The sequence below is a fragment of the Caretta caretta genome, chromosome 5 (genome assembly GCF_965140235.1).
Source record: "Caretta caretta isolate rCarCar2 chromosome 5, rCarCar1.hap1, whole genome shotgun sequence".
NCBI classification, from domain to species: Eukaryota; Metazoa; Chordata; order Testudines; family Cheloniidae; genus Caretta; species Caretta caretta.
Window position 1 is genome coordinate 126,762,080 of NC_134210.1, and position 24,510 is coordinate 126,786,589.

Here is a 24,510-nt window from a genome sequence, read left to right on the forward strand (position 1 = left end):
CTCTTCATCAACCAGCTCTTTTCAGTACAACTATCCAGGAACCGCTCCCAACCGGCATCTTCATAGAGCATGGGAGAATGTACTGCTTGGTGTAGCACCTAAAACACAACTCCGTCAGCTGCCATACTGGGTGAAATCCTGGCCCCACTGAAGTCAGTTGCAAGAGTCCCACTGATTTCAATGGCACGGAGATTTCACCCATGGATCCATTCTGTTAACATCAACAAATACCTTATATAAGAAGTGAAAGCATATTGGCTGTGTTGACAGAGATCCTTTTGGATTGTTCATATATTTTTGCACCGTTTTTCTTTCTCAGCTATCAGATTTAGGTCTCTTTTCTAGTTCTGCTTCCCTCTTGACATCTGGAGTAATGTACTTATAGGATCCAGTTCACATGTACACTAAATAAGACCCCTTTTCACTGCCATCCTGGTATAAAGTAGTCGCCGTGTAAATGAAAATCAGGCCCATACGTAGCCTGGATATGGTAATGTAAGAAGAAGCTATCAGTTCTTTGGGGGATATTAAGGCATTATTTGCCTGTTATTTGTGGTATGTTCTTACAACAAATCAGTAGCAACAGCAAACCCTTCATTTTTGAACAAACATCTCTCTTGAGCAAACATCTGTCTATCTATCTAACCATCTCTCCATTCCTAAGAGTCTTACCACTGACCAGAGATGCTAAGCATATCCACTATAACAACGAGGAGTCCTTGTGGCACCTTACAGACTAACAAATTTATTTGGACATAAGCTTTCATGGGCTAAAACCCACTTCATCAGTATTTTTCAAAGTTACAAATTCTTGTCCCATCAGGTATAAGGGGAGTCTGGTTTGGCAGGGCTGTGTTAAACAGAGGCTCCAGCTTTATCTTTGGCTGATCCTTTTCCATCTTAGGAAAACATTCATAGAAATTGCTTTTCAAAATAAGTGATTAAAAGACGTTAAAACATGATGTAGCGTGATGTAGAAATGATTTAAAAATACCTTAGGTGACCTATAACAGCCAGTTAAAAAGCAATTTCAGACTGGCGTGCATAAAATGTGCACACGTCTCTCTGACATGTTGTGTGACACATCTTAGAAAAAGGGATTAGGAAGAAATCAATTTCTCATAATTTATTAATAACCTCGTCATGTCCGTTCTTTTATTCAAAGAATTACAGCAGTTACAATCCCCCTTACATAGTATAGAAATTCTAATACTGTACAAGGGTTATAGTTAGAACTGGCTCTAGGGGTTCTGCTGCCTAGGCAAACTAGCCAGTGGCCACTTCCACTTGCCCTGAAGTCATCCATACCATTAACTTAGATACAAAACCTGCTGAAATCAAAAGGACACTTTCCTTTGACTTCAATGAGCTTTGGATTAGGCCCTTACTAAATATTTTGTTGCCTCTTATATTTCACTGACCCCCTGTTCTGCAGTCTGATTGAGCCAGTCCTAATTGTATGACACTTTGCATAATGTAGTGCTGATTGAGTTCCTTGTTTTTTTTTTACTCAGCTTCTTTATTTTTAAATTATACCCTTGAGGGTTTGATCTCCTTGCCAGTGGGAGAAATGTATCGTTAGAAATAGCTTTTGTGATACTGTATTTTTTTTTAAAGTGCCTGCAGTATCAGTATTTCCATCTCCAAGAATTCAAAAGTCACGAATCAACCCTCCGCCCCACTCCCAAATCATGAGATTGGTTTAAAAATCATGAGATTAAAAGGAAAAAAATCTGGGTTCTGTGTTTTGTAGTTTATGGGCTTTAGGGTGCAGTCTGGTTAAACCTCCAGGCTTTTCTCTGCAACCTTGAGGACTGGAAACCTACTTTATTAAAAAGGAAAGCTGAGATTCTGCATCCGATGAAGTGAGCTGTAGCTCATGATAGCTTATGCTCAAATAAATTTGTTAGTCTCTAAGGTGCCACAAGTCCTCCTTTTCTTTTTGTGAATACAGACTAACACGGTTGCTACTCTGAAACCTGACATAATCCTGTGACTCCAGGACCTGGAGCTTTAGGGATAACACCAAATGTCACGAGACTCATGATAATATTGCAATAGTTGGCAACACTGCACCATGTAACTACTTTCCTTTGGCTTTTAGCATAAAGTTTTGGAGTGACATCACTGGAGCTCAGAAGGCCCATAACACAACAGAGCACAATGGTTCTGCTACGATGGGGGGGGGGGGGTAGGAGATACTTTTGTGGCGAGTGTGGGGAACTCTACAGCACCAGCATGTCATGGGACTGAGTTCTGCAGTGCTGCAAGGAGAGAAGGGGAGCTCAAGACCTGCCAACACCACCCCAGCAGTGGACGGTGTCTGGTAGAAAGGGGCTCAGTGTAGCTGATTCAGGAGTGCAGGCCATTTGGGTCATGAACGGCACCAATTCATTGGCTACATTCCCTGTGCAGGAGGCCAAGATACTACTGGATTAAGGCTTTAGGCACAACACACCACTGGCTCCCCGGCTTCACCTCTGCAGTCCTGGCCCCATACCATGGTACCACCTCCCACATGGGCATGACTGGTAGCAGGATGCCTCCTTCACCAGAAAGCGGGGAGGGTGCGCACGTTCTACATCTCACCTCACAAAACACTGTCTCATATAGGCCCAGAGCCAGCCTCTCTGCCATGGCTAGAGCTGGGCAAAATTTTTCAGATGTAACTCCCCCCCAGCCCCCGCAGTGAAAAATGCAGATTTGGCCACTCAGGAACATTTCACAAATTCATATCAGTTTTGTGGAATTGCTTCAGACGAAAAAAAAACCCCCAAGAAACCCCAGAAAGTCTAAATGTTGTGTTCGACACTTTCTAAATGAAACATCAATTTTGGGGGGCAAAATGACCTTTTTTTCTTAGAAGGTTTCTTCAGATTTATTAAAAAAAAAACAGGAGGGCAGGGGGGAGAAAAATCCATCAAAACACTCAGTCATACGGAGTTTTTTTTTTTTTTTTAAATCGGAAACAATTTCTTTTTATTTCACTTTTGTATTTGCCAAAAAAACAAAACAAAAACAAACTGTAAATTGTTTCCAGGTTGACCTAAAACACATTTTTTCCTGATTTTTTTTTTGCCCCCCGGAACGGTCAGTGAACCAGAAAATCCGTCATTTGCACAGTTCTCGCTCTAGCCAAGATCCAGGGTCTTGTGTGTCAGGCAGCTTCCTGATTCTCTGCCCAGCTCAGCCCTGGCCACAGCCCCAGTGCAACCCAGTGGCTGTTCTGTCCTACACCAGTTAGCAAGGGTCCCCAAACCCCCTACATCTGGCCAGGTGGGGGTAGGAGCCAGCTATGCCGGCTTTACCCAACCTGAAAACTCTCCCAAACTGGTGGGATTCTCATCTGGCCGGATACGCGCTGTGAAACAGGATCCAAACCATGACACTCAATACTTGCTTATGCCTTTTAAAGTGCCCAGCTGTGAACCTGAACACCCGCCGCGCCTGCCAGCACAACCATTACTGATGGTGGGGAGTGCCCGTACACACAAGCAATCCCATTCAGGACAGCAGCACTGTTTGCACACGTGCTTACCAATGTGCATAAGGGATGCAGAGTCCAACTTGTGGGGATCAGATTTGTTGAGTAAGACGGTGTGAGTTTTATGATGTTCCTTTTCTGACCATAGTGCACTTGAACGTGATTTGGGAGCAGCAATTGTGTTAACACAAATGGATTTTATAGTAAGATTTCAATATGGGTGTATGAGAGCTTTAAAGGGATAATTTGTGACCCATTGAGTTGATGGTTTATAATGGCACTAAGGCTACGTTTAAATATACTGTGTTTAAACAAAGCAAACAACTCCCCAAGGAAAAGCCCTCAAACAAAAAAAACCCCAACCAACCAAACCCCCTCACAAAATCTTTCCTACATGCCTTTGATCGGGTGCTCACATATCCAGCAATTCTGCAGTCACGGAATTGACCCCTTGTTGCAGAACTGTGCTTCAGAATCTCAGCCTTCATTTAAAAGCTATTCATTTCCTAGCTTTCATAGTAGCAAGGAAAAATCTTAAAAACCACGACCCCAAATGTAACTAAGGTAGCATTGTCTGCCGACTGTCTGGAACAACAGCTGGGAAAGGAGAACTGCCCCGGACGAATCTGTGGGGTAATAAGACTGCAACATGAAGATGGCAGTGTAATATCAAGACCATTGTTGATCATTTTAGCAGAGGCATCCAGATAATGGGTTTATTCCCAATCTTGGACTGCTTCAATTCTTTAATTTATCTGACCCTGTTGCAGAATATCCACTAGAATCCAGGGACCTGGCTGCAGGGTGTAGATCCTGCTAGCCTCGGAACACGTGGGGTCTAGCCTTGGAGAGGCCAGCCGCTGTTTTGGTTTACGACACTGTGGCGAGTCAAAGTGCTTATGGCCATTTTAAAAGGGTTAAGGCAGTATTTAAAAAACAAAACAAAACCCCAGGAGTATATTTGAGGCAAACAGATGTGCTGTAGAGAACCACACTTGAATACTCTTTAAGGTACCTGAGGTCACACCCTTCTCAGAAGGGATGGAACATAAGGGTGACTGCTGATTGCTGGGGTCAGAATTCTATCGCTCGTGCAAACAAGAGTCCCCACACTTCAGAATCAATCTCTCTCTTATCATTTATGTTAAGGCTCCATTATGCTATACATGATGCCGTGCAGTCTAGTTTTCCCGTAGATTTTTAGGGCCAGGAGGGATCACCAAGTCTGACGTCCTAGTATTATCCCCATTTTACAGATGGGAAACTGAGATGACATGACTTACCCAAGATAATAAAGAGAGTCTGTGGCAGAGCTGGGAATAAAATGTCCTTAGTCCTAGGCCAGCGCATTAACCACAAGGCCATGCTCTCAGTTGCAAAGTGCCCTGTTACAGTTCCAAGGAACAAGTGTGGCTGGCCAGAGGCTGCTCGACACAATCTGCTGCCCTAGGCAACGTTTCAGGGTGCTGCCACCTCCCACCCGCCATTCAAATTTGGTTTGGCCATTCCTTCATCATGGCGGAGGGGCAGTGGGGCCAAACCTGCTGCCCTAGGTGGCTGCATAGCTTGTCTATAGCTAGAGTGGCGTCTGCGGGTGGCAAACAATAAGAGGGAAGCAAGGATGGAGCAGCCAGAGTGCGGTTACACAGGCTAGTTATGTGTGTAACTTGATGACTGTGAATTATTTGACATTTAAAGAATAGAGATAAATAATAGCAGCAAACCTCCACTAATCCACAGGTATAATTAATCATTCTTTCTATCTTTCCTTCCCTCCCCACCGCACATGCACCCTCCCCGTTTCTGTCAGACTGTGATCACTTTCTAGACATATTGTGCTAAATTCTACATGGGCAATCCCAATTCAAGTCAATAGGAGTTGGAGGTTTGTACCAAGGGCCCAGTTCAGCTCATTGTTTGTATAGCACTTTGAGATATGTGTGAAAGGTGCAAGAAATTAAGTTCTCTTGTACGTATCTAGCTACCTACGGTATGCAGAATATTACAGGCATGGAAACAAGGCAGAGTAGATCAGATGGTGGAAAATTCTAATTGTTACAACCTATATCACTGTATGGTGGGCTTGGTTTTTACAGTCATTCTGTCTGTGACATCAGTAAAACACAAGAGATTAAAATGCAACATTAATATGGGAGTGTTATCAAAAATTCTGAGTACTTCTAAACTTGGCCATGAGACAATACACTTCAGCATCTGTCTGCTGATCTCTGTGTATCCAAGATGAGCAGAACTGGTCCAAATATATCTAACAGGTCAAGCTTTGAAATGAAGAAGCAATAAGCCAGTGAAATGGTACTATCACCAAAACATGATTGATCAATTGAATTCTATCAGAGACAGTGGACAGTGAGATTAACTCAGGCCTGATAGGTTCAATGAGTTAAAGCATGATGTTCATTTCAGCTTCATTTCACCAGTCTTTGCTTGTGAAATTGGTCAATCAATAGAGGTTGAAGATCATAGATATATATATATCGGTGACCATCTTATAGGGAATATAATCTAGTGTAGTCAGCTCCTGACTCCGGCTGCCTTCAGTGGGTAATGGAGACAGAGCTGAGACTCTGTCAGTGCCATCGAAATGGCCTGATATCTTCTCCAAATGAAAAGTATTTTTGGATCTCTGATGATTTATCTTCCCCCGCCTCCCACCCTCTCACTTTGATCTACGGCAAAAACCATACCCATCTTGGAGAAATATAGTGATTTCTCTTGAAAACATTTCTTCACTGATCAGATATATACACAAAGCTTCTTTATAGTGATATTGTCCCTTGCAAAAATAAATAAGTGTTTAGAAAACTCAGCCAGGATAAATGCAAAGATCTCTCACGGTGCATGTGATTTTTTTGAAACCATTACTTTGATACAGACAGAGACCAAGTAACTGCCTGCTACAAAATGCTGAGGAGATGGGCTGGAAATGCAGTTTACATTTTAAGCAAAGCCTTCAAAGTGGTAATTAAACAAAGTCTTCATCTTTTTTAGACTAATTTACAGGCATGATACAAGGAAACAAATCACCTTTTTTGCCCCTGGTAATATTTCATTTGCTTCACAATGTTTTAAACGTAGTGGGTAACATCCTTCCTAATTAGTTGCATCTTCTGTAAGGTGAAGTAATTAGGTATGATATTAGGTAATGAAGTTGGACAGTACAAAGTAGAGACGGAAACCATGTCCTTTATTAGTATGAGCTGTTAATGCTATTGGTTCTCTGCCTTCTTGATTAACCCTTTAAAGCCATGTTGGTACTTAAAAGAAATGCTCCCAGCGTATTTGTCCTATACAATAATATCATAACTTCAGACAAAAGTATTTCACATAGGCCTATATTTAAGATATATCATTGTTAATAGAATGGGGAAAATGTATTCTAGTTGAATGTGAACCTGAAGCCAGCTCCTCAGCTGGTATAAACTTGTTTAGCTCCATATTTTGATTTATACCGGTTGAAAATCTGGTCAGTCATATTCTGCAATTATACACTAATATTAATAACAGTTACACAATACTATTTTCCTTTAATGGATAAGCAAAGATGGTGTGGAGCTGACTTTTTCATTTCTGTTCTTTTAAATACAATCCTGTAGTTCTAATTTTGCATAGGATTTTTAAAAGTGTCTTAAACACAAGTCTCATTTGTGCTCCTAAGTAACTTCTGAGATTCTTACACATATCCTATTGTTCTGTGAAATCTATCCGGGGTAATTATTTGGGTATACACTATTACTACAAGCAAGGTCACAACTTAGCAAATCCTTTAAGGTGGTATCTCCATTCCTCTCCCCCACCTCCCGAAGTAATTCCTTCTTAAATAACCAAGACTTTCTACTCATGGATATTATTCAGGCAGCTCAAGGAGTAGATTGTCAGCAATATACATAAATGACGCACCTTCCTGAAGGTGGACCTGTTATACGCCTGACTGTGCCTGTGTTATTTACAGACTTTTATTTACTGCTGGGAACTCCTTTACTAGCACGAGTGTTGATTATATTAGCCTACAGCTGCCTAAACTGATTCAGATTTATTCAGACGGTGGCCAACATTTCTTGTTAAAGTGAAGCTCACTTTTCAGGGTAAAAGAAACAACAACAACTAAGGAGGAGTTTGTAGTTTTGCTTATTGATCCGAAGAAAGCCGCACAGAGAGATCTGACTGCCTTTCTTCTAGTGAGGAATGGCCAGTGGTAAGTATGGAATGGGGAGTCTTTGGGAGCCTGTTGGGATGTCAGTGGGATGCTTCAACTGGCCTGAAAGACCCTGACAAACACGGGTAGTGTCAGACACAATGAGTCCTTTCCTTGAGAATTGTGTGCTAGATTGTGACTTGGATTACATGGTCCACAGGGATAAGACTCTGCCCCCCCAACTTTGATTTGCTACCTGGTTGTTGGGTCTGGGGATGCAGGTTTAAGCAGGTGCACCACTCCCCCAGATCAGGTGGGCAGGGCAGGGAAGGCACAGCCAACCGTAACTGAGCCAGAACGTATGGCTGTTGTAGTTAGCTGCTGGGATAGGCCAGCAGAAACTTACAACCCCCAAGGAGCAGGGGCAAATCTGGGAGGGAATTGTGAGTACATGCCTCGGCAGCACAATGCTTCCTGGGGTTTCGTCTGGGGTACCATGGTGTGCATCATTACCCCTTTTGACCTGAGCAGCAAGCCATGAATCAGGGACTCCTAGGTTGTTCCAGTTAGGAGGAGAAATTGGTGAGAGTCAGGTATTTTCTGGTGTAATTTTGTTGATTTGCAAGGAATGTGCACAATCTTGTTTCCCTGAACACCATAGGAATCAAACAGCAGGAGACAGTTCCTTTGTTCACTTTTCCAGGCTTGCCCATTCAGCCAGCACTCTGTACCTAGAAAGCTTTTTCTGAGCTTTACCTCAGGGACACATGACGGTGCTGCCAGGTGTCTCCTTGGCTTTCTCTCTGTGCTTCTGGCTTGCTTCTGTCTCACTGTCTCTGGGTGTATCGCTGCCCACAAAATCCAGATTACTGGATGGGATCTCATACCCCCTTTGTTTTAGGTGAGGCTGTTTAGCTGATTCTCACAGCTCATGAGGGGGAAGAGATCCCAAGCATTTGGATGAGGTTTAACCCAACCCACAATATAAGACTGTGCCTAAAGACCGAAACTTGCCTATAAAATATAAACACACACACGCACACACACATATATATATACTTGGGGCTGTAAAGGATGAAGCATTTGCTTTGGGACAGTATCCTCTTTCGAATCAAGGAGAATACTGTGCTTGCCTCCTTTATTAGCATTTCTGGAAAGATGCCATTGGACTGGGAACTAATTGTTTTGCAGAGTAGGTGGGTGCGCACATCCTGTTACTGTCAACAAAACATAACCCTCCTAGGCTGGTGCATTGATTATATGAAAAATGTCTTTACCGCTCCCTGGTGCCTGTTTATAACCCAAACTGTTTCAACCTGCCAACGGTCTTTTAATGATCGAAGATGTTCTGATGAACTGAAACAATGCATGATGCTAATGATAATTATCTTGCATTTATATAATGCCTTACAGTCAAATGTGCTCCAAAGACCTGTATGAACTTTACTATTTGACATTATGTACTATGTCCAGGAGATCGGAAGCATGTTGTCCTCCAGTGGAACGAACCCATTCCATAGCGAAATGCAGTGACTATTTAACAGTGCACAGCAATGCTGAGTACCAGTTCAGGACAGGAAGCGTATGCACTGGAAAGTTCAGGTGTTGGGGGGTTGCAGAGGGAGTGTTGGGGGTGGGGTGGGGGTGGATTTAGGTAAGCAGAATGCAACTAACAAAGTTGGAAACTGCTCAGGACAGTGGAGACAAAACCACTCCTTAATGGTCACAAGTAATCAAAACAGAATTAGTCCCAGAATCATTTTTGCTTGTCTCTATATCTTGATAGTGCACCATGTATTGTACATCATTCAGCTAAAACAAAACCAAGTTGTACCAGAAAGTGCTCCAGGTTGCACTCACTGGAAAGGAGGGCAGATCCTGCCCCAAAGTCAGATCCTTCTGCACTGTTGCTGGGGTGCAGTGAGGACCTTACTTTGAGGGAGGATCTGTCCTTAAAAGCACCCTAAACAAGCAGCTGAATATCCTATCCTAAATGAGTTGAAAAATGGTGTATTAATTATTATTATTATTATTGTTGTATTGAGGTAGAGCTCCAGTCCCCTGTGCTAGGCGCTGGCCACATACAGAACTAACAGATGGTCCCTGCCTTAGAGACATTAAAACCTAAATATGGCTTTTGTCAGCTTGTTCTACCTCCCTGGTTTTGGGGGTTGGAATGGGCATTTGTGGGTTTCACAGCGGCCAAGGCTTAGCCCCAGAGCATTTCTGGTTCTTCTTCTTGTGTAATCAGCCATAGCTGAAAGAGCTGGTGTAACTCTGGGTACTGAAAGAAAATGGCTGCCTTATGCAAATCTGGAAAAAAGGGGCTAAAGGAGGGCGTGCGTAATGTGCCATATAGAAGGCACCTGCTAAGATACTTTTTCCTTGCTTGTTGTCCTGACCATATCACAGCCCTTATTGAATCCCTACACTGGTTCCCCTTTCATCACCACACCAAGCTCTGATCTTGACCTTCAAGGGCCTTAACAATGTTGCCTCTCCCTACTTATCCACTCCTATCTTGTAGCCCTGTGCTCCTGGCAGCTCCACTGATGATACCTGCTTTGGAGATCTGTTTGTCTCCTCTCACAACTGCCTCCGTGCTTTCTTCCATGCTGCCCCCACGTCCTTCCTGCACAGGTCTGCAAAGGCACTGCCCTCTTGTCTTTAAGTCACCACTTGTGGTGAGGTATACGTGGAGTCCTCCAGCTAATGCTGACTGGGTCAAGTGGCTGTGAGGGGTGGATGAGACTGGAGAGTGTGTGTGTGATATATCAAAGGACTTTCAAAATTGAGTATATCTGGCTAGAGCCCTGTCCCCTCCCCTTCGTATGTCTCTTGTCTTTGATAGTCTGCGTCTTGAGTAGGGACCGTGTCACACTAAGGGTATGTCTACACTACGGAATAAGGTCGAATTTATAGAAGTCGGTTTTTTAGAAATCGGTTTTATAAATTCGAGTGTGTGTGTCCCCACAGAAAATGCTCTAAGTGCATTAAGTGCATTAACTCGGCGGAGCGCTTCCACAGTACCGAGGCAAGCGTCGACTTCCGGAGCGTTGCACTGTGGGTAGCTATCCCACAGTTCCCGCAGTCTCCGCTGCCCATTGGAATTCTGGGTTGAGATCCCAATGCCTGATGGGGCTAAAACATTGTCGCGGGTGGTTCTGGGTACATATCGTCAGCCTCCCGTTCCCTCCCTCCCCCCGTGAAAGCAAGGGCAGACAATCATTTCGCGCCTTTTTTCCTGAGTTACCTGTGCAGACGCCATACCATGGCAAGCATGGAGCCCGCTCAGGTAACCGTCACCCTATGTCTCCTGGGTGCTGGCAGACGCGGTACGGCATTGCTACACAGTAGCAGCAACCCCTTGCCTTGTGGCAGCAGACGGTACAGTACGACTGGTAGCCGTCATCGTCATGTCTGAGGTGCTCCTGGTCGCCTCTGTGAGGTCGATCAGGAGCGCCTGGGCAGACATGGGCACAGGGACTAAATTTGGAGTGACTTGACCAGGTCATTCTCTTTAGTCCTGCAGTCAGTCCTATTGAACCGTCTTATGGTGAGCGGGCAGGCGATACGGACTGCTAGCAGTCGTGCTGTACCATCTTCTGCCGAGCAGTCATGAGATGTGGATGGCATGCAGTCCTTCTGCACCGTCTGCTGCCAGCCAAAGATGTAAAAGATAGATGGAGTGGGTCAAAACAAGAAATAGACCAGATTTGTTTTGTACTCATTTGCTTCCCCCCCCTCCCCTGTCTAGGGGACTCATTCTTCTAGATCACACTGCAGTCAAGGTGCAGCGAGGTAAATCTAGCCATGTATCAATCAGAGGCCAGGCTAACCTTCTTGCTCCAATAAGGACAATAACTTAGGTGCACCATTTCTTATTGGAACCCTCTGTGAAGTCCTGCCTGAAATACTCCTTGATGTAAAGCCACCCCCTTTGTTGATTTTAGCTCCCTGAAGCCAACCCTGTAAGCTCCCCTCCCAGCGTCAGAGCAATGGCAAACAATCGGGCATCTGAGAGTGCTGTCCAGAGCAGTCACAATGGAGCGCTCTGATGGGGCTAAAACATTGTCGCGGGTGGTTCTGGGTACGTGTCGTCAGGCCCCCGTTCCCTCCCTCCCTCCGTGAAAGCAAGGGCAGACAATCATTTCGCGCCTTTTTTCCTGAGTTACCTGTGCAGACGCCATACCACAGCAAGCATGGAGCCCGCTCAGGTAACCGTCACCCTATGTCTCCTGGGTGCTGGCAGACGCGGTACGGCTTTGCTGCACAGTAGCAGCAACCCCTTGCCTTCTGGCAGCAGACGGTGCAATACGATTGGTAGTCGTCCTCATCGTGTCCGAGGTGCTCCTGGCCGCGTCGGCTGGGAGCGCCTGGGCAGACATGGGCGCAGGGACTAAATTTGGAGTGACTTGACCAGGTCATTCTCTTTAGTCCTGCAGTCAGTCCTATTGAACCGTCTTATGGTGAGCAGGCAGGCGATACGGACTGCTAGCAGTCGTACTGTACCATCTTCTGCCAGGCAGGCAAGAGATGAGGATTGCTAGCAGTCGTATTGCACCATCTTCTGCCAGGCAGGCAAGAGATGGGGATGGCTAGCAGGCGTACTGTACCATCTTCTGCCGAGCAGCCATGAGATGTGGATGGCATGCAGTCCTTCTGCACCGTCTGCTGCCAGCCAAAGATGTAAAAGATAGATGGAGTGGGTCAAAACAAGAAATAGACCAGATTTGTTTTGTACTCATTTGCCTCCTCCCCTGTCTAGGGGACTCATTCCTCTAGGTCACACTGCAGTCACTCACAGAGAAGGTGCAGCGAGGTAAATCTAGCCATGTATCAATCAGAGGCCAGGCTAACCTCCTTGTTCCAATAACAACGATAACTTAGGTGCACCATTTCTTATTGGAACCCTCCGTGCAGTCCTGCCTGAAATACTCCTTGATGTACAGGCACCCCCTTTGTTGATTTTAGCTTCCTGAAGCCAACCCTGTAAGCCGTGTCGTCAGTCGCCCCTCCCTCCGTCAGAGCAACGGCAGACAATCGTTCCGCGCCTTTTTTCTGTGCGGACGCCATACCACGGCAAGCATGGAGCCCGCTCAGCTCACTTTGGCAATTAGGAGCACATTAACCACCACACGCATTATTCAGCAGTATATGCAGCACCAGAACATGGCAACGCGATACCGGGCGAGGAGGCGACGTCAGCGCGGTCCCGTGAGTGATCAGGACATGGACACAGATTTCTCTGAAAGCATGGGCCCTGACAATGCATGCATCATGGTGCTAATGGGGCAGGTTCATGCTGTGGAACGCCGATTCTGGGCTCGGGAAACAAGCACAGACTGGTGGGACCGCATAGTGTTGCAGGTCTGGGACGATTCCCAGTGGCTACGAAACTTTCGCATGCGTAAGGGCACTTTCATGGAACTTTGTGACTTGCTTTCCCCTGTCCTGAAGCGCATGAATACCAAGATGAGAGCAGCCCTCACAGTTGAGAAGCGAGTGGCGATAGCCCTGTGGAAGCTTGCAACGCCAGACAGCTACCGGTCAGTTGGGAATCAATTTGGAGTGGGCAAATCTACTGTGGGGGCTGCTGTGATGCAAGTAGCCCACGCAATCAAAGATCTGCTGATATCAAGGGTAGTGACCCTGGGAAATGTGCAGGTCATAGTGGATGGCTTTGCTGCAATGGGATTCCCTAACTGTGGTGGGGCCGTAGACGGAACCCATATCCCTATCTTGGCACCGGAGCACCAAGCCGCCGAGTACATAAACCGCAAGGGGTACTTTTCGATAGTGCTGCAAGCTCTGGTGGATCACAAGGGACGTTTCACCAACATCAACGTGGGATGGCCGGGAAAGGTGCATGATGCTCGCATCTTCAGGAACTCTGGTCTGTTTCAAAAGCTGCAGGAAGGGACTTTATTCCCAGACCAGAAAATAACTGTTGGGGATGTTGAAATGCCTATATGTATCCTTGGGGACCCAGCCTACCCCTTAATGCCATGGCTCATGAAGCCGTACACAGGCAGCCTGGACAGTGGTCAGGAGCTGTTCAACTACAGGCTGAGCAAGTGCAGAATGGTGGTAGAATGTGCATTTGGACGTTTAAAGGCGCGCTGGCGCAGTTTATTGACTCGCTTAGACCTCAGCGAAACCAATATTCCCACTGTTATTACTGCTTGCTGTGTGCTCCACAATATCTGTGAGAGTAAGGGGGAGACGTTTATGGCGGGGTGGGAGGTTGAGGCAAATCGCCTAGCTGCTGGTTACGCGCAGCCAGACACCAGGGCGGTTAGAAGAGCACAGGAGGGCGCGGTACGCATCAGAGAAGCTTTGAAAAACAGTTTTATGACTGGCCAGGCTACGGTGTGAAAGTTCTGTTTGTTTCTCCTTGATGAACCCCCCCACCCCTTGGTTCACTCTACTTCCCTGTAAGCTAACCACCCTCCCCTCCTCCCTTTAATCATTGCTTGCAGAGCCAATAAAGTCATTGCTGCTTCACAGTCATGCATTCGTTATTCATTCATCACACAAATAGGGGGATGACTACCAAGGTATCCCAGGAGGGGTGGTGGAGGAGGGAAGGAAAATGCCACACAGCACTTTAAGCACAGCACTTTAAAAGTTTACAACTTTAAAATTTATTGAATGACAGCCTTCTTTTTTTTGGGCAATCCTCTGTGGGGGAGTGGCTGGTTGGCCGGAGGCCTCCCCACCGCGTTCTTGGGCGTCTGGGTGTGGAGGCTATGGAACTTGGGGAGGAGGGCGGTTGGTTACAGAGGGGCTGCAGTGGCAGTCTGTGCTCCAGCTGCCTTTGCTGCAGCTCAACCATACACTGGAGCATACTGGTTTGGTCCTGCAGCAGCCTCAGCATTGAATCCTGCCTCCTCTCATCACGCTGCCGCCACCTTTGAGCTTCAGCCCTGTCTTCAGCCCGCCACTTACTCTCTTCAGCCCGCCACTTACTCTCTTCAGCCCTCCACCTCTCCTCCCGGTCATTTTGTGCTTTCCTGCACTCTGACATTATTTGCCTCCACGCATTCGTCTGTGCTCTGTCAGTGTGGGAGGACAGCATGAGCTCGGAGAACATTTCATCGCGAGTGCGTTTTTTTTTCTTTCTAAGCTTCACTAGCCTCTGGGAAGGAGAAGATCCTGTGATCATTGAAACACATGCAGCTGGTGGAGAAAAAAAAAGGGACAGCGGTATTTAAAAAGACATATTTTATAAAACAGTGGCTACACTCTTTCAGGGTAAACCTTGCTGTTAACATTACATACATAGCACATGTGCTTTCGTTACAAGGTCGCATTTTGCCTCCTCCCACCGCGTGATTTTGGTTGAATGCCAGCAAACATACACTGCAATGCTTTGTTCTACAGTGATTCCCCAGTACGTGTTGCTGGCCTGGAGTGGTAAAGTGTCCTACCATGAAGGACGAAATAAGGCTGCCCTCCCCAGAAACCTTTTGCAAAGGCAGAACCGCAAATGCCAGGGCAAAGTAATCCTTTCACATGCTTGCTTTTAAACCATGTATAGCATTTTAAAAGGTACACTCACCAGAGGTCCCTTCTCCGCCTGCTGAGTCCAGGAGGCAGCCTTGGGTGGGTTCGGGGGGTACTGGCTCCAGGTCTAGGGTGAGAAACAGTTCCTGGCTGTCGGGAAAACCGGTTTCTCCGCTTGCTTGCTGTGAGCTATCTACAACCTCCTCATCATCATCTTCTTCGTCCCCAAAACCTACTTCTGTATTGCCTCCATCTCCATTGAAGGAGTCAAACAACACGGCTGGGGTAGTGGTGGCTGAACCCCCTAAAATGGCATGCAGCTCATCATAGAAGCGGCATGTTTGGGGCTCTGACCCAGAGCGGCTGTTCGCCTCTCTGGTTTTCTGGTAGGCTTGCCTCAGCTCCTTCAGTTTCACGCGGCACTGCTTCGGGTCCCTGTTATGGCCTCTGTCCTTCATGCCCTGGGAGATTTTCAGAAAGGTTTTGGCATTTCGAAAACTGGAACGGAGTTCTGATAGCACGGATTCCTCTCCCCAAACAGCGATCAGATCCCGTACCTCCCGTTCAGTCCATGCTGGAGCTCTTTTGCGATTCTGGGACTCCATCATGGTCACCTCTGCTGATGAGCTCTGCATGGTCACCTGCAGCTTGCCACGCTGGCCAAACAGGAAATGAGATTCAAAAGTTCGCGGTTCTTTTCCTGTCTACCTGGCCAGTGCATCTGAGTTGAGAGCGCTGTCCAGAGCGGTCAGAATGGAGCACTCTGGGATAGCTCCCGGAGGCCAATACCATCGAATTGTGTCCACAGTACCCCAAATTCGAGCCGGCAACGTCGATTTAAGCGCTAATCCACTTGTCAGGGGTGGAGTAAGGAAATCGATTTTAAGAGCCCTTTAAGTCGAAATAAAGGGCTTCATTGTGTGGACGGGTGCAGGTTTAAATCGATTTAACGCTGCTAAATTCGACCTAAAGTCCTAGTGTAGACCAGGGCTAGGTGTTCGCACAGCGCCTACACAATGGGGCCCTGATCCTGACGGGGGCTTTTGGGAGCAACTGTAATGCTACTAAATACTTCTACTGCTACTACTTACGATTCTGAAAGTTATTTTTGGTAACCCAGGTAGTCAGTAACATCCGGTGATGTAACCAAATGATGGCTTGAGCCAAAATAAAGCTAATTCTAATCTTCAGATATGCCCACCAATAAATAAATAAATAAATAAAAAATCAATGGATGTGCTTAGTGCAAATATGTGGTGTTGCAATTGTTTCTCGTGAAACTAGAATCCACTGCACCATATTTAAACAAAACCAGATCCAATTATACACCCACTCTTTTGATATATAAACATTGCAGGAACCATTAGAAACGCATGGAACATTTTCCGGGTCATTCTATATCTTAGATTATTTTTCTCCCTTTCATCACCCCCTCCTAGGCTGAAATTGTGTAAAGCTTTAACTTCAAAGCCAAATTGTGAATAACATTGGTTTAACCTGAAATTTAAAGCTGGCATTTCCATGCTCTGTAGACAGGGGCTCCCTGGCCTTTTGCTACCATGCAGCTAGCAACCAGAATTTTAATTTTATAAGCCATGGTTGACTAAACCCAGCACTAGGTCTATTAGATATTATTTGATTTGGAATAGAAAAAAGATTTAAAGATACACTGCTCTCCTGTAAACCTTTGTACCTTTTCACACTACTGTATGCATGTCTAGACATTCTGTTCAAAGGACAAGTTCAGATTTTCCCTGATGGATTAAAAAATTGACTTTAAAACTGTTAAATAAACCTACCGGTGATATTCCTAATTTAAATCAGAATGACTGTGTCTAAACAGGTAAATAAAAAGAGGTTATGACTTGAATCATTGGCTATAAAACAAAAGGATTCCTCTTTCTTTTTCCTGGTTTGTCTTCCTAACAGCAACCACACATTCTGTGGGACCAGTATGTTAAAGATGCTGGCCAAAGTTTTCCAAAGTGATTCGTGATTTTAAGTACCTCACTTTTGAGGATCCAATTTAATACACCTTAAAGGGCTCTGATTTTCTCAGTGTTGGTGCGCTGAGGTTTGTGGAAACGAAGGGGCTTTAAATTGTTTCAAGTTGGGCACGCAAAATTACTTTTAAAAATCTTAACCGCTGTACATAAAGACCTAATCCTGCATAAATGTAAGTCAGTGGGAGTTCGGCATGGATTTCAAAGGGCGCAGGATTGGGTCCTACAGGAAGAGTGGTTGTTGCATAGATCTCTTTAGATACTTGCCATCTGCAAGTTTAAATGATGCAGAACCTGTAGTAACAATTGTTAATGCTGCTGGACATCTACAAGCCATTCATAATGGAAGCCATCTTAAATGTAAATAAAACCTTATCTCGTAGGGTATGTTTGAGTTATACAACTCAAACTGTCTTTAAGGCTAGCCCTTGTCTTTAAAATGTGCTCATTTTGGTAGCTAGTGCAGTGTTGCCAGCTCTCACAATTTATTGCAAGTCATGTGGTATCTGGTGTTTTTATTTAAAGCTCCTGGAGTCATGTGAATATGGGAGAATTTCAGCTTTCGTTTAATAAAAGTACATTTGTAGCCCTCATGGTTGCAGGGAAAGGCATGAATCACAGAATCATAGAATCATAGAATATAAGGGTTGGAAGGGACCCCAGAAGGTCATCTAGTCCAACCCCCTGCTCGAAGCAGGACCAATTCCCAGTTAAATCATGAAAATGCTACCAAGTGCATCTTAAAGGCTCAGAAATCAAAAGGCAAATAAAAAGCAACCATGTTTTTATCTTCTGAAAATCTTGTTACTTTTAAGTCAATCTCTTGATTTTTGGGGGGCCTGTTTCATGATTTTTGAACCTCTGGAGCTGGCAAAACTGCTGAGCAATGTTGCTAGTCTCTGCGAAATGAATGGGCCTAGAAAACACCCATTGATCTTCAGGAGCTAACCATCCCACCGCTACGGTAAAATCTTATAACTAATACAAGTGGCCACTACAACCGACACTGGATTGTGAGTCAGGAGCCAAGAGGGCAAAGCAGGCCAGACCCTCTAGGATATAGTCATGGTGCCTATTGGCGAGTGCCAGGCCATCTTTGATAGCTGGGCTGCTATTGGTCAGTCCTAGTTTCTGACCAGCCCTGGGATTGGCTGGTGGGCTACTACCTAGAAAAGGTGGAGCTGGCTGCAAACAGGCCTCTTTTTGCTCTGCCCTCCACTGCTATAGAGCAGACGGCAAAGTTTAGTGTCGCACTGAAATTCACCAGTGAAAAATGTGGCTTGCAGCACAGCAGGAACACCCTTATTCTGCAGGTAGAAGAAGCAGCTAATACATTTAGCGTGTGTGTATGACTGAGGGGCTAGGAAAATCTGCCTGTAACACCTCAGCTGCTGTGTCTTGATGCTATGAACCCTCAGGAATTAGGCATATGGTAACAATGGAACATGTCCATTGCCACTGACGTTTGTTTTTGGGGGCATGGAGAACTGCCTTTTTAAAGATTACTGATAACAGTAAATGTTTATCCCTTGGATCCTGATAATTTTGTTATGTATCAGGATAAAGACACTTTGGACTTGAAAATATCCATTTGCACCTAAGAGAAAGCTAGCCTTTACAGAACCTTATGAAGTTAGCAATGGAATGTGTTTAGGAAATTGCGTTAAGACTTTTCTATTATAAATGACCCTGCTGTTTAATAGAGTCTCTTCTACAAATGTTTAACTTTTCCTTTGGCTTTTGAACACGCTGACACATGTAATCAAAGGACAGAGTGGAACACAGTGAGAGGCCTCTGTGCTGTGGCGGTCATTGTAATAGCTATTTATTCTTCTGTGTATTTTGTCATCTTTGAAAGGTATTCAGGAATCTCCAGTACCAAATGGCCATTCCCTCCCGGGTAGAGATTTCCTTCGGAAACAGATGCGAGGAGATCTTTTCACCCAGCAGCAGTTAGAAGTGTTGGATCGGGTCTTCGAGAGGCAACATTATTCTGACATCTTCACAACAACTGAACCCATCAAACCAGAGCAGGTACGATTGTGAACCACCAAGCTTTCCAAATGCACACTTTCTGGCTGTAGACACTTTCTTGCAGGAGATCACCAAACACTTAGTTCTCTCATTCTAAGTAGGAGAACATTGGAGAGTGGGTATCATGTCAAACTCTATAGCAATAAGTGCACAGCAGTCATACAGGAGTTTGGTTTTAAAAGATGCTGCTTAAAGGATACAAAGTGTTTGGGGTGTGAAGTTGCATCGGATGGTAGCTATATAGCAGGATTTGCAAAGAAGGGCAAGGTTTTCAGAATTGTGCAGCTAATTTGGGTGCATAATTACTGTGACTGTGCATATAAAGTGGGGTTTTGCACATGTAAATGACCAGTCTGTCATCTAACTGGCCATTTGCTCAGGCAAATACCTGATTTGTGTATACAGTTTGGATGATTACATGTGCAGATCAGTTGTGTAGTTCTGAAAAATCTGGTCCTGTTTTTAGGAAGATCTTATATTTTCACTCCCATTTTTCACATATGGGCATAAAGCACTTACAGGTGTTGACTTACTCTGTTTGTTTGCTAAGTAGCAGGTTCTCGCTGCTGTTAGGCCACTGCCTGCTATTTAGTCACAGGTGCAGAATGTGTCTTTTCTGTCCTCTGTGTGATGTAGAAATTAAACTATTGCTGGCCGTTCAAATATAGGGTTCACTTGCCACTGGTTCTGTATTTAGCAAAACATCCGATTAATCACTGGTAATCTCCTGCATTTCCACTGTTGAACCAGGGTTCCAGGATGTAAAGATGGAAGGACTGATCTCCCTTGCTTGAGAGCAATGGAGGGATATCCAGAAAGTGGGAACATCCTGGATAAATCTGGGTTCTGGTAGGAGCTCAAGGAATGGAGAAATATGTTGCTATTAGTTTTTTGAGAGAGTCCTTTGCAGTGCTGAAAATTATGCATTATGTTGGAAATCCCATGAGCCTTCGATCACCAGTGTGATCTCTAAATATTGGAGAAGCTTCTGATTGGTTTTGTGGTTGTTGCAGTGTGCACTATTTATGAATGTTGCAACTCTGAACCTGAACTTGTAAAGCCCCTTTCCACTAGGTCACAGTTCATATCCAGCAGTGATGGGGCAGAGGGAAGGAGGCTCAGATCACAATGGGCTTGTTTTGTTCCTAGTTAGAAAAAGCAAACAAGGCTGTCGCTGTGGGTGAGAGGAAAGCAAGCACTGAGAGACTCAAAGAGTGAAATGCCGTGGGGTGCCACTAGATGGTGATTAGTCCATCGCTAACGTCCGTCCGTCGTGGTAACGTGGAGATGCTAGCACAGCACTTGTCCACATCGTCGACTCTTTCCACACTGGCTACATAAAAGTTTTTAGCTGATAGTTCTCTTTCAGTTTCCTTACTTTCACGGGTCAAAAATGATTAAAAAGAAAATGCTGTGGTGGAAAAAGACCGCTTTGCCACCTTGTTGAATCTTCCAGATTCTGAAGGATCCAGCGTCACTCGGAATTGGAGTGTGAAGTCCGAGTACCCAGCCCGGCGACAGATCTGGGCGGGTGAAGTGTTGTAGGGTACCGAACCCTGGCGGTGGGCCTGTTGCTCAGTCTAAGCAGAACAAAAGGATCAGCCCAGGAGTGCTGTGCTATCCTGACCACCACACAGTCAGCTGGCTGTGGTGAAGATTGATCGCATCAGATCCTTTTTATCTGTATTTTTGGGTGGCTGGCTGGTCCTGCTTGTTAGTTGTGAATTAAATGGGAGGAATGGGCCCACTAAGTTAATAACTAAGGCCTGGATCCTCCAAGGTACGTAGGCACCTAACTCCCACTGAAATCTATCCGTTAGGTGTCTCCATACCTTGGAGGTTCTGGGCTTAAGGGCTTGATGCTGTGAGGTGCTGAGCACCTACTGAGAACCTCTGAGTGTCTGTAGCTCCTGTTGAAGTTACTGGGAGCTGAGGGTGTTCAGCACTGCAGAACTGGCCTTCATAGGATTTGATAAATTTAATCAAAAATGGAGTTTGCAGCCTGATTGCCTTATAGAGGTCTGAGTGCATTCGCCTGTCTGGGGAAGCTTGGACTCAGGGTTTCCATTTGCACGACAGGCTGGTCTTTATTTTCACAGCTAGAAGACCGGCAATCCTAATGAACGCTGACGCTATGTACCGTAGCTCTGCTCCATAACTTATAGCAGATGGAGCCCACCTCAGGCCTCCTAAGAGAGGCCAGCCTAGCCCTGCAGACATGAAGACCCCCAAAATGGGGAGTCTCTCTGGCTCCAGTCTCAGATCCAAAGAAATCAATTATAAACAAAATGTTTAAGATCTTAATTGCTAGAAGGGGAAAACCAGAAATCTCCTGGCAATATAGTCACAGCAGCCTTAAAAGCCTGATCCAAAGGCCACTGAACTTAATGGAAAGAATACTTTTGAGTTCAAGGGCCTATGGGTCAGGTGCTAAACTAGCAATGGGGGTAGGAATGATTAGCTATTGCTGAGGAGATACAGAAATATGCTATGCAAGTCATTCGACCCAGAGGTGTGGCATTCTGGCCCATTGTGACAATAAACTGCCTACTCCCTAACTCAGGTAAATATCCACAACTGTCTGCAGCGCTTCCAGTTTTAGTAATTTTACTTAGGCTCAGCCTTTCTTGAGTTCAAGAAATGGTTTGCTTGAGTGGGAGCTCCAGGATTTGGTCCGCTATTCACGCAGGTGAATTACAATTCTCTATCCATTCGAATATGGAGCCTCCCACAGTTCTGCCTTGGGAGCCCCCCGTGCGGATTTTCAAATGAGTGGTGAATGGAGATGTGGTCACGCTATAAAATGCACATCTAGGTTTTGAGACGTTCGGGGCATTGGCGCTTGGGCTTTGGCTCAGCCTGTCATGAAGAGAAAGGTCATCTGCGACGTTTAGAGGTGGATCCTGGTTTGGATTTTGAGCTCCTTCAAAGTTTGTGGTGTTTGGATTGCAGCATGTTAGTTTGGTGTCAGCTCTAAACTGAGGGTCTGCAAACTAAAGGCAAAACTCTTCTGTCTGATGCTCGCATGTGGAGCACGAATAGATGGCCGCGGGAGCTCCATGTGTAGATGAGGCTGAAGATCTTCAATGCAGGATGGAGAAGAGAACTGTGTTTGGAGGTAGCTTACCATGGACTAGGTCTAGGTGTGGTGCAGGGAGCAGGTTGCACTCACTGCGTGGCTGGCAGTGCCTCTGCCCCTATGCGCTCCCACTCTGAAGGAATTCAGGCCGAACTGGTTGAAATCCTCCCACGGGCTCTTGCTGGGACATGGCTCTGTGTATGTGTCAGTGTTATGTCCTGATTTAGGGCGCTTACTTACCTTGGTGAACGCTTACCCAAATAAGCAGTCCTGCTGATGCCTCATGGGCATGTTCCGCTGCCTGTTCTCAGTCTATTGAATTTTATTCTTCACATTTTGTTTTAGTCTAGCGTGGGCATAGCCCATGCCAGCTCACAATGTGCGGTTGTCAGACCCCATAAGCTAAGTAAGATTCAGCTGTGTCAGGACTGGAGTGGGGGACTTCTAAAGGAATTCCAGGCTACCAGAGGCACCGGTGCAGCTTCTGAGTCAGTGCTGAAAAAATGCCACAGCCTGGCTCTGGAAATGCTGTGCCTGATGACAGATGGTTTAAGTCCTCAGGACACTTTTCACGCAAGTAGGTGTGACAGCATCAATTCCAGCTTCGGTAACTGTGCTTCACCTGAAGTTTCATTTCTCTGTGGTATTCGTTTTTGCTTCCTGCCCTGAAGTGTTGTGTAGTTTTTCCCTCCAATCTGCAAAACAGCTGCTGTGTGGTACCCCAGGGGTGATTGCAATGCAGAGGTGGGTAAACTGATTGATTGTGGTTTATACAGAGCATTTGGCACATCTGAGAGACTTCAGGCAGGGGTGTTGTGAAACCACATTCACTCATGTTTTTGGGGGGTGAATCTAGTGATAAGCACCATAGAAAAGCCCAGGAGGAAATTAATAATTCTATCTCCAGAGCAGGGTTGGAATAGTGTGCAGTAAATAAGGCCTGCGGGTCAGACACTGAACAATGAGGAGAAAACAAAATGTTGAATAGCTGTTCATTTAGTGAGCATCATCCAGTCAGTGCACACAGACACACAAGGGGGCCGAACTAAGGTTGCAACAGAACCTTAGTTCTAGCATTTCCTAACTTTTGGGTGGTTGGCTTTGCAACCTACATGTTCTTTTAATGTACAGTTTTGTATGCATAAATGCATATGTACATGTTGTAATGTTAAGGTTGTAAGGTCAAGCACTCAAAAGTTAAGAAATGCCAGAATTAAGGTCACCCGTGAAACCTTAATTTGATCCCCTTGCACATACGCGTTCTGGATGGGGGGAAATGCAAAAGAACCCTTCCTGTAAATATTAATTCCTTTTGTCATTTTGTGCCCTTATGTGTTCACTTTCTGCAAGCATCCCGTGATCAGTTTGCACTGGCAGAAACGTTTGGCATAACATAGATTTCATGTATTCCTGGAAACTGAATTTTAAATTCTCTCTCACAAATATTTGCACCAGAAGCCCTGTTGCATTCTTCTAATCAAGAAACAAACTGACACCATCTGACCTTTCTGATCAGTCACAGCAAAGAAACCCAGCTTGAGCTTCCCATATTTCTGGTCCATCGTCAAAGAAAGACGTTCAAACCATCTTTTCCCAGGCTGGGATCAGAACCTGCTTTTCTTTTTGGTGTCATCTTGGTGTGGGGGCCAGGTCTTGTGGTGAGCTACCCCTTGATGGAGCTTCGTGGGACATGCCAATTGGTCACCCGAGAGCATCTATCTTCTGAGGGACGGGGATATAACTCTGCTGCTGTTGTCGGGCTCCACATCCTGTTACTGTTCCTAGTGCCACCAGCAGCTGAACTGGTTTTACCCGTACCTGCCAGCAGCCTCAGGCAGAAAACCAGGAGATGTTTAATGAGCACAAATTTATGTAAATTGGATTAAGCCTTACATAGGCTGGGTGGCTGGCCCTGATTACCGCCATCCGTGTAATTGCATGGCACAATCACTGCTGTCAACAGGCAAAGCTACTGTTTGCACTGGAGGAGCTTAGGCCAGGTGCAGACTCCACCAGTGAAAAGACTGGCTTTGCCTGTCTGCACTAAGCGCTGTAACAGTGCAGCTACACGGACAGCAGGCCACAGACAGCTGTTGTCAGTGCTGGTCTCCAGTCTAGACAGCGCCTTAGGGTGTGTCTTCACTGCAGAATTAACTCGGCTTTTGCTTAGGTGTTGCCCCAACCTATCCCCGTCCACGCACAAAACTGTCTCAGCTGGGCATGGGCTGGTGCTTTAATCTGGACTAGT

At 45.5% G+C, this 24,510-nt stretch overlaps 1 protein-coding gene across 3 annotated transcripts in view; it reads left to right on the forward strand.

Moving 5' to 3' along the window:
* Nucleotides 1–24,510, forward strand: part of PAX5 (paired box 5) — a 235,731-nt gene that overhangs the window by 62,233 nt on the left and 148,988 nt on the right. For all 3 annotated transcript variants that reach the window (XM_075128881.1, XM_048850890.2, XM_048850891.2), the window contains exon 6: nt 19,008–19,183. In XM_075128881.1, the coding sequence (XP_074984982.1) occupies nt 19,008–19,183 (176 nt within the window). The remainder of the gene's footprint in view (nt 1–19,007; nt 19,184–24,510) is intronic.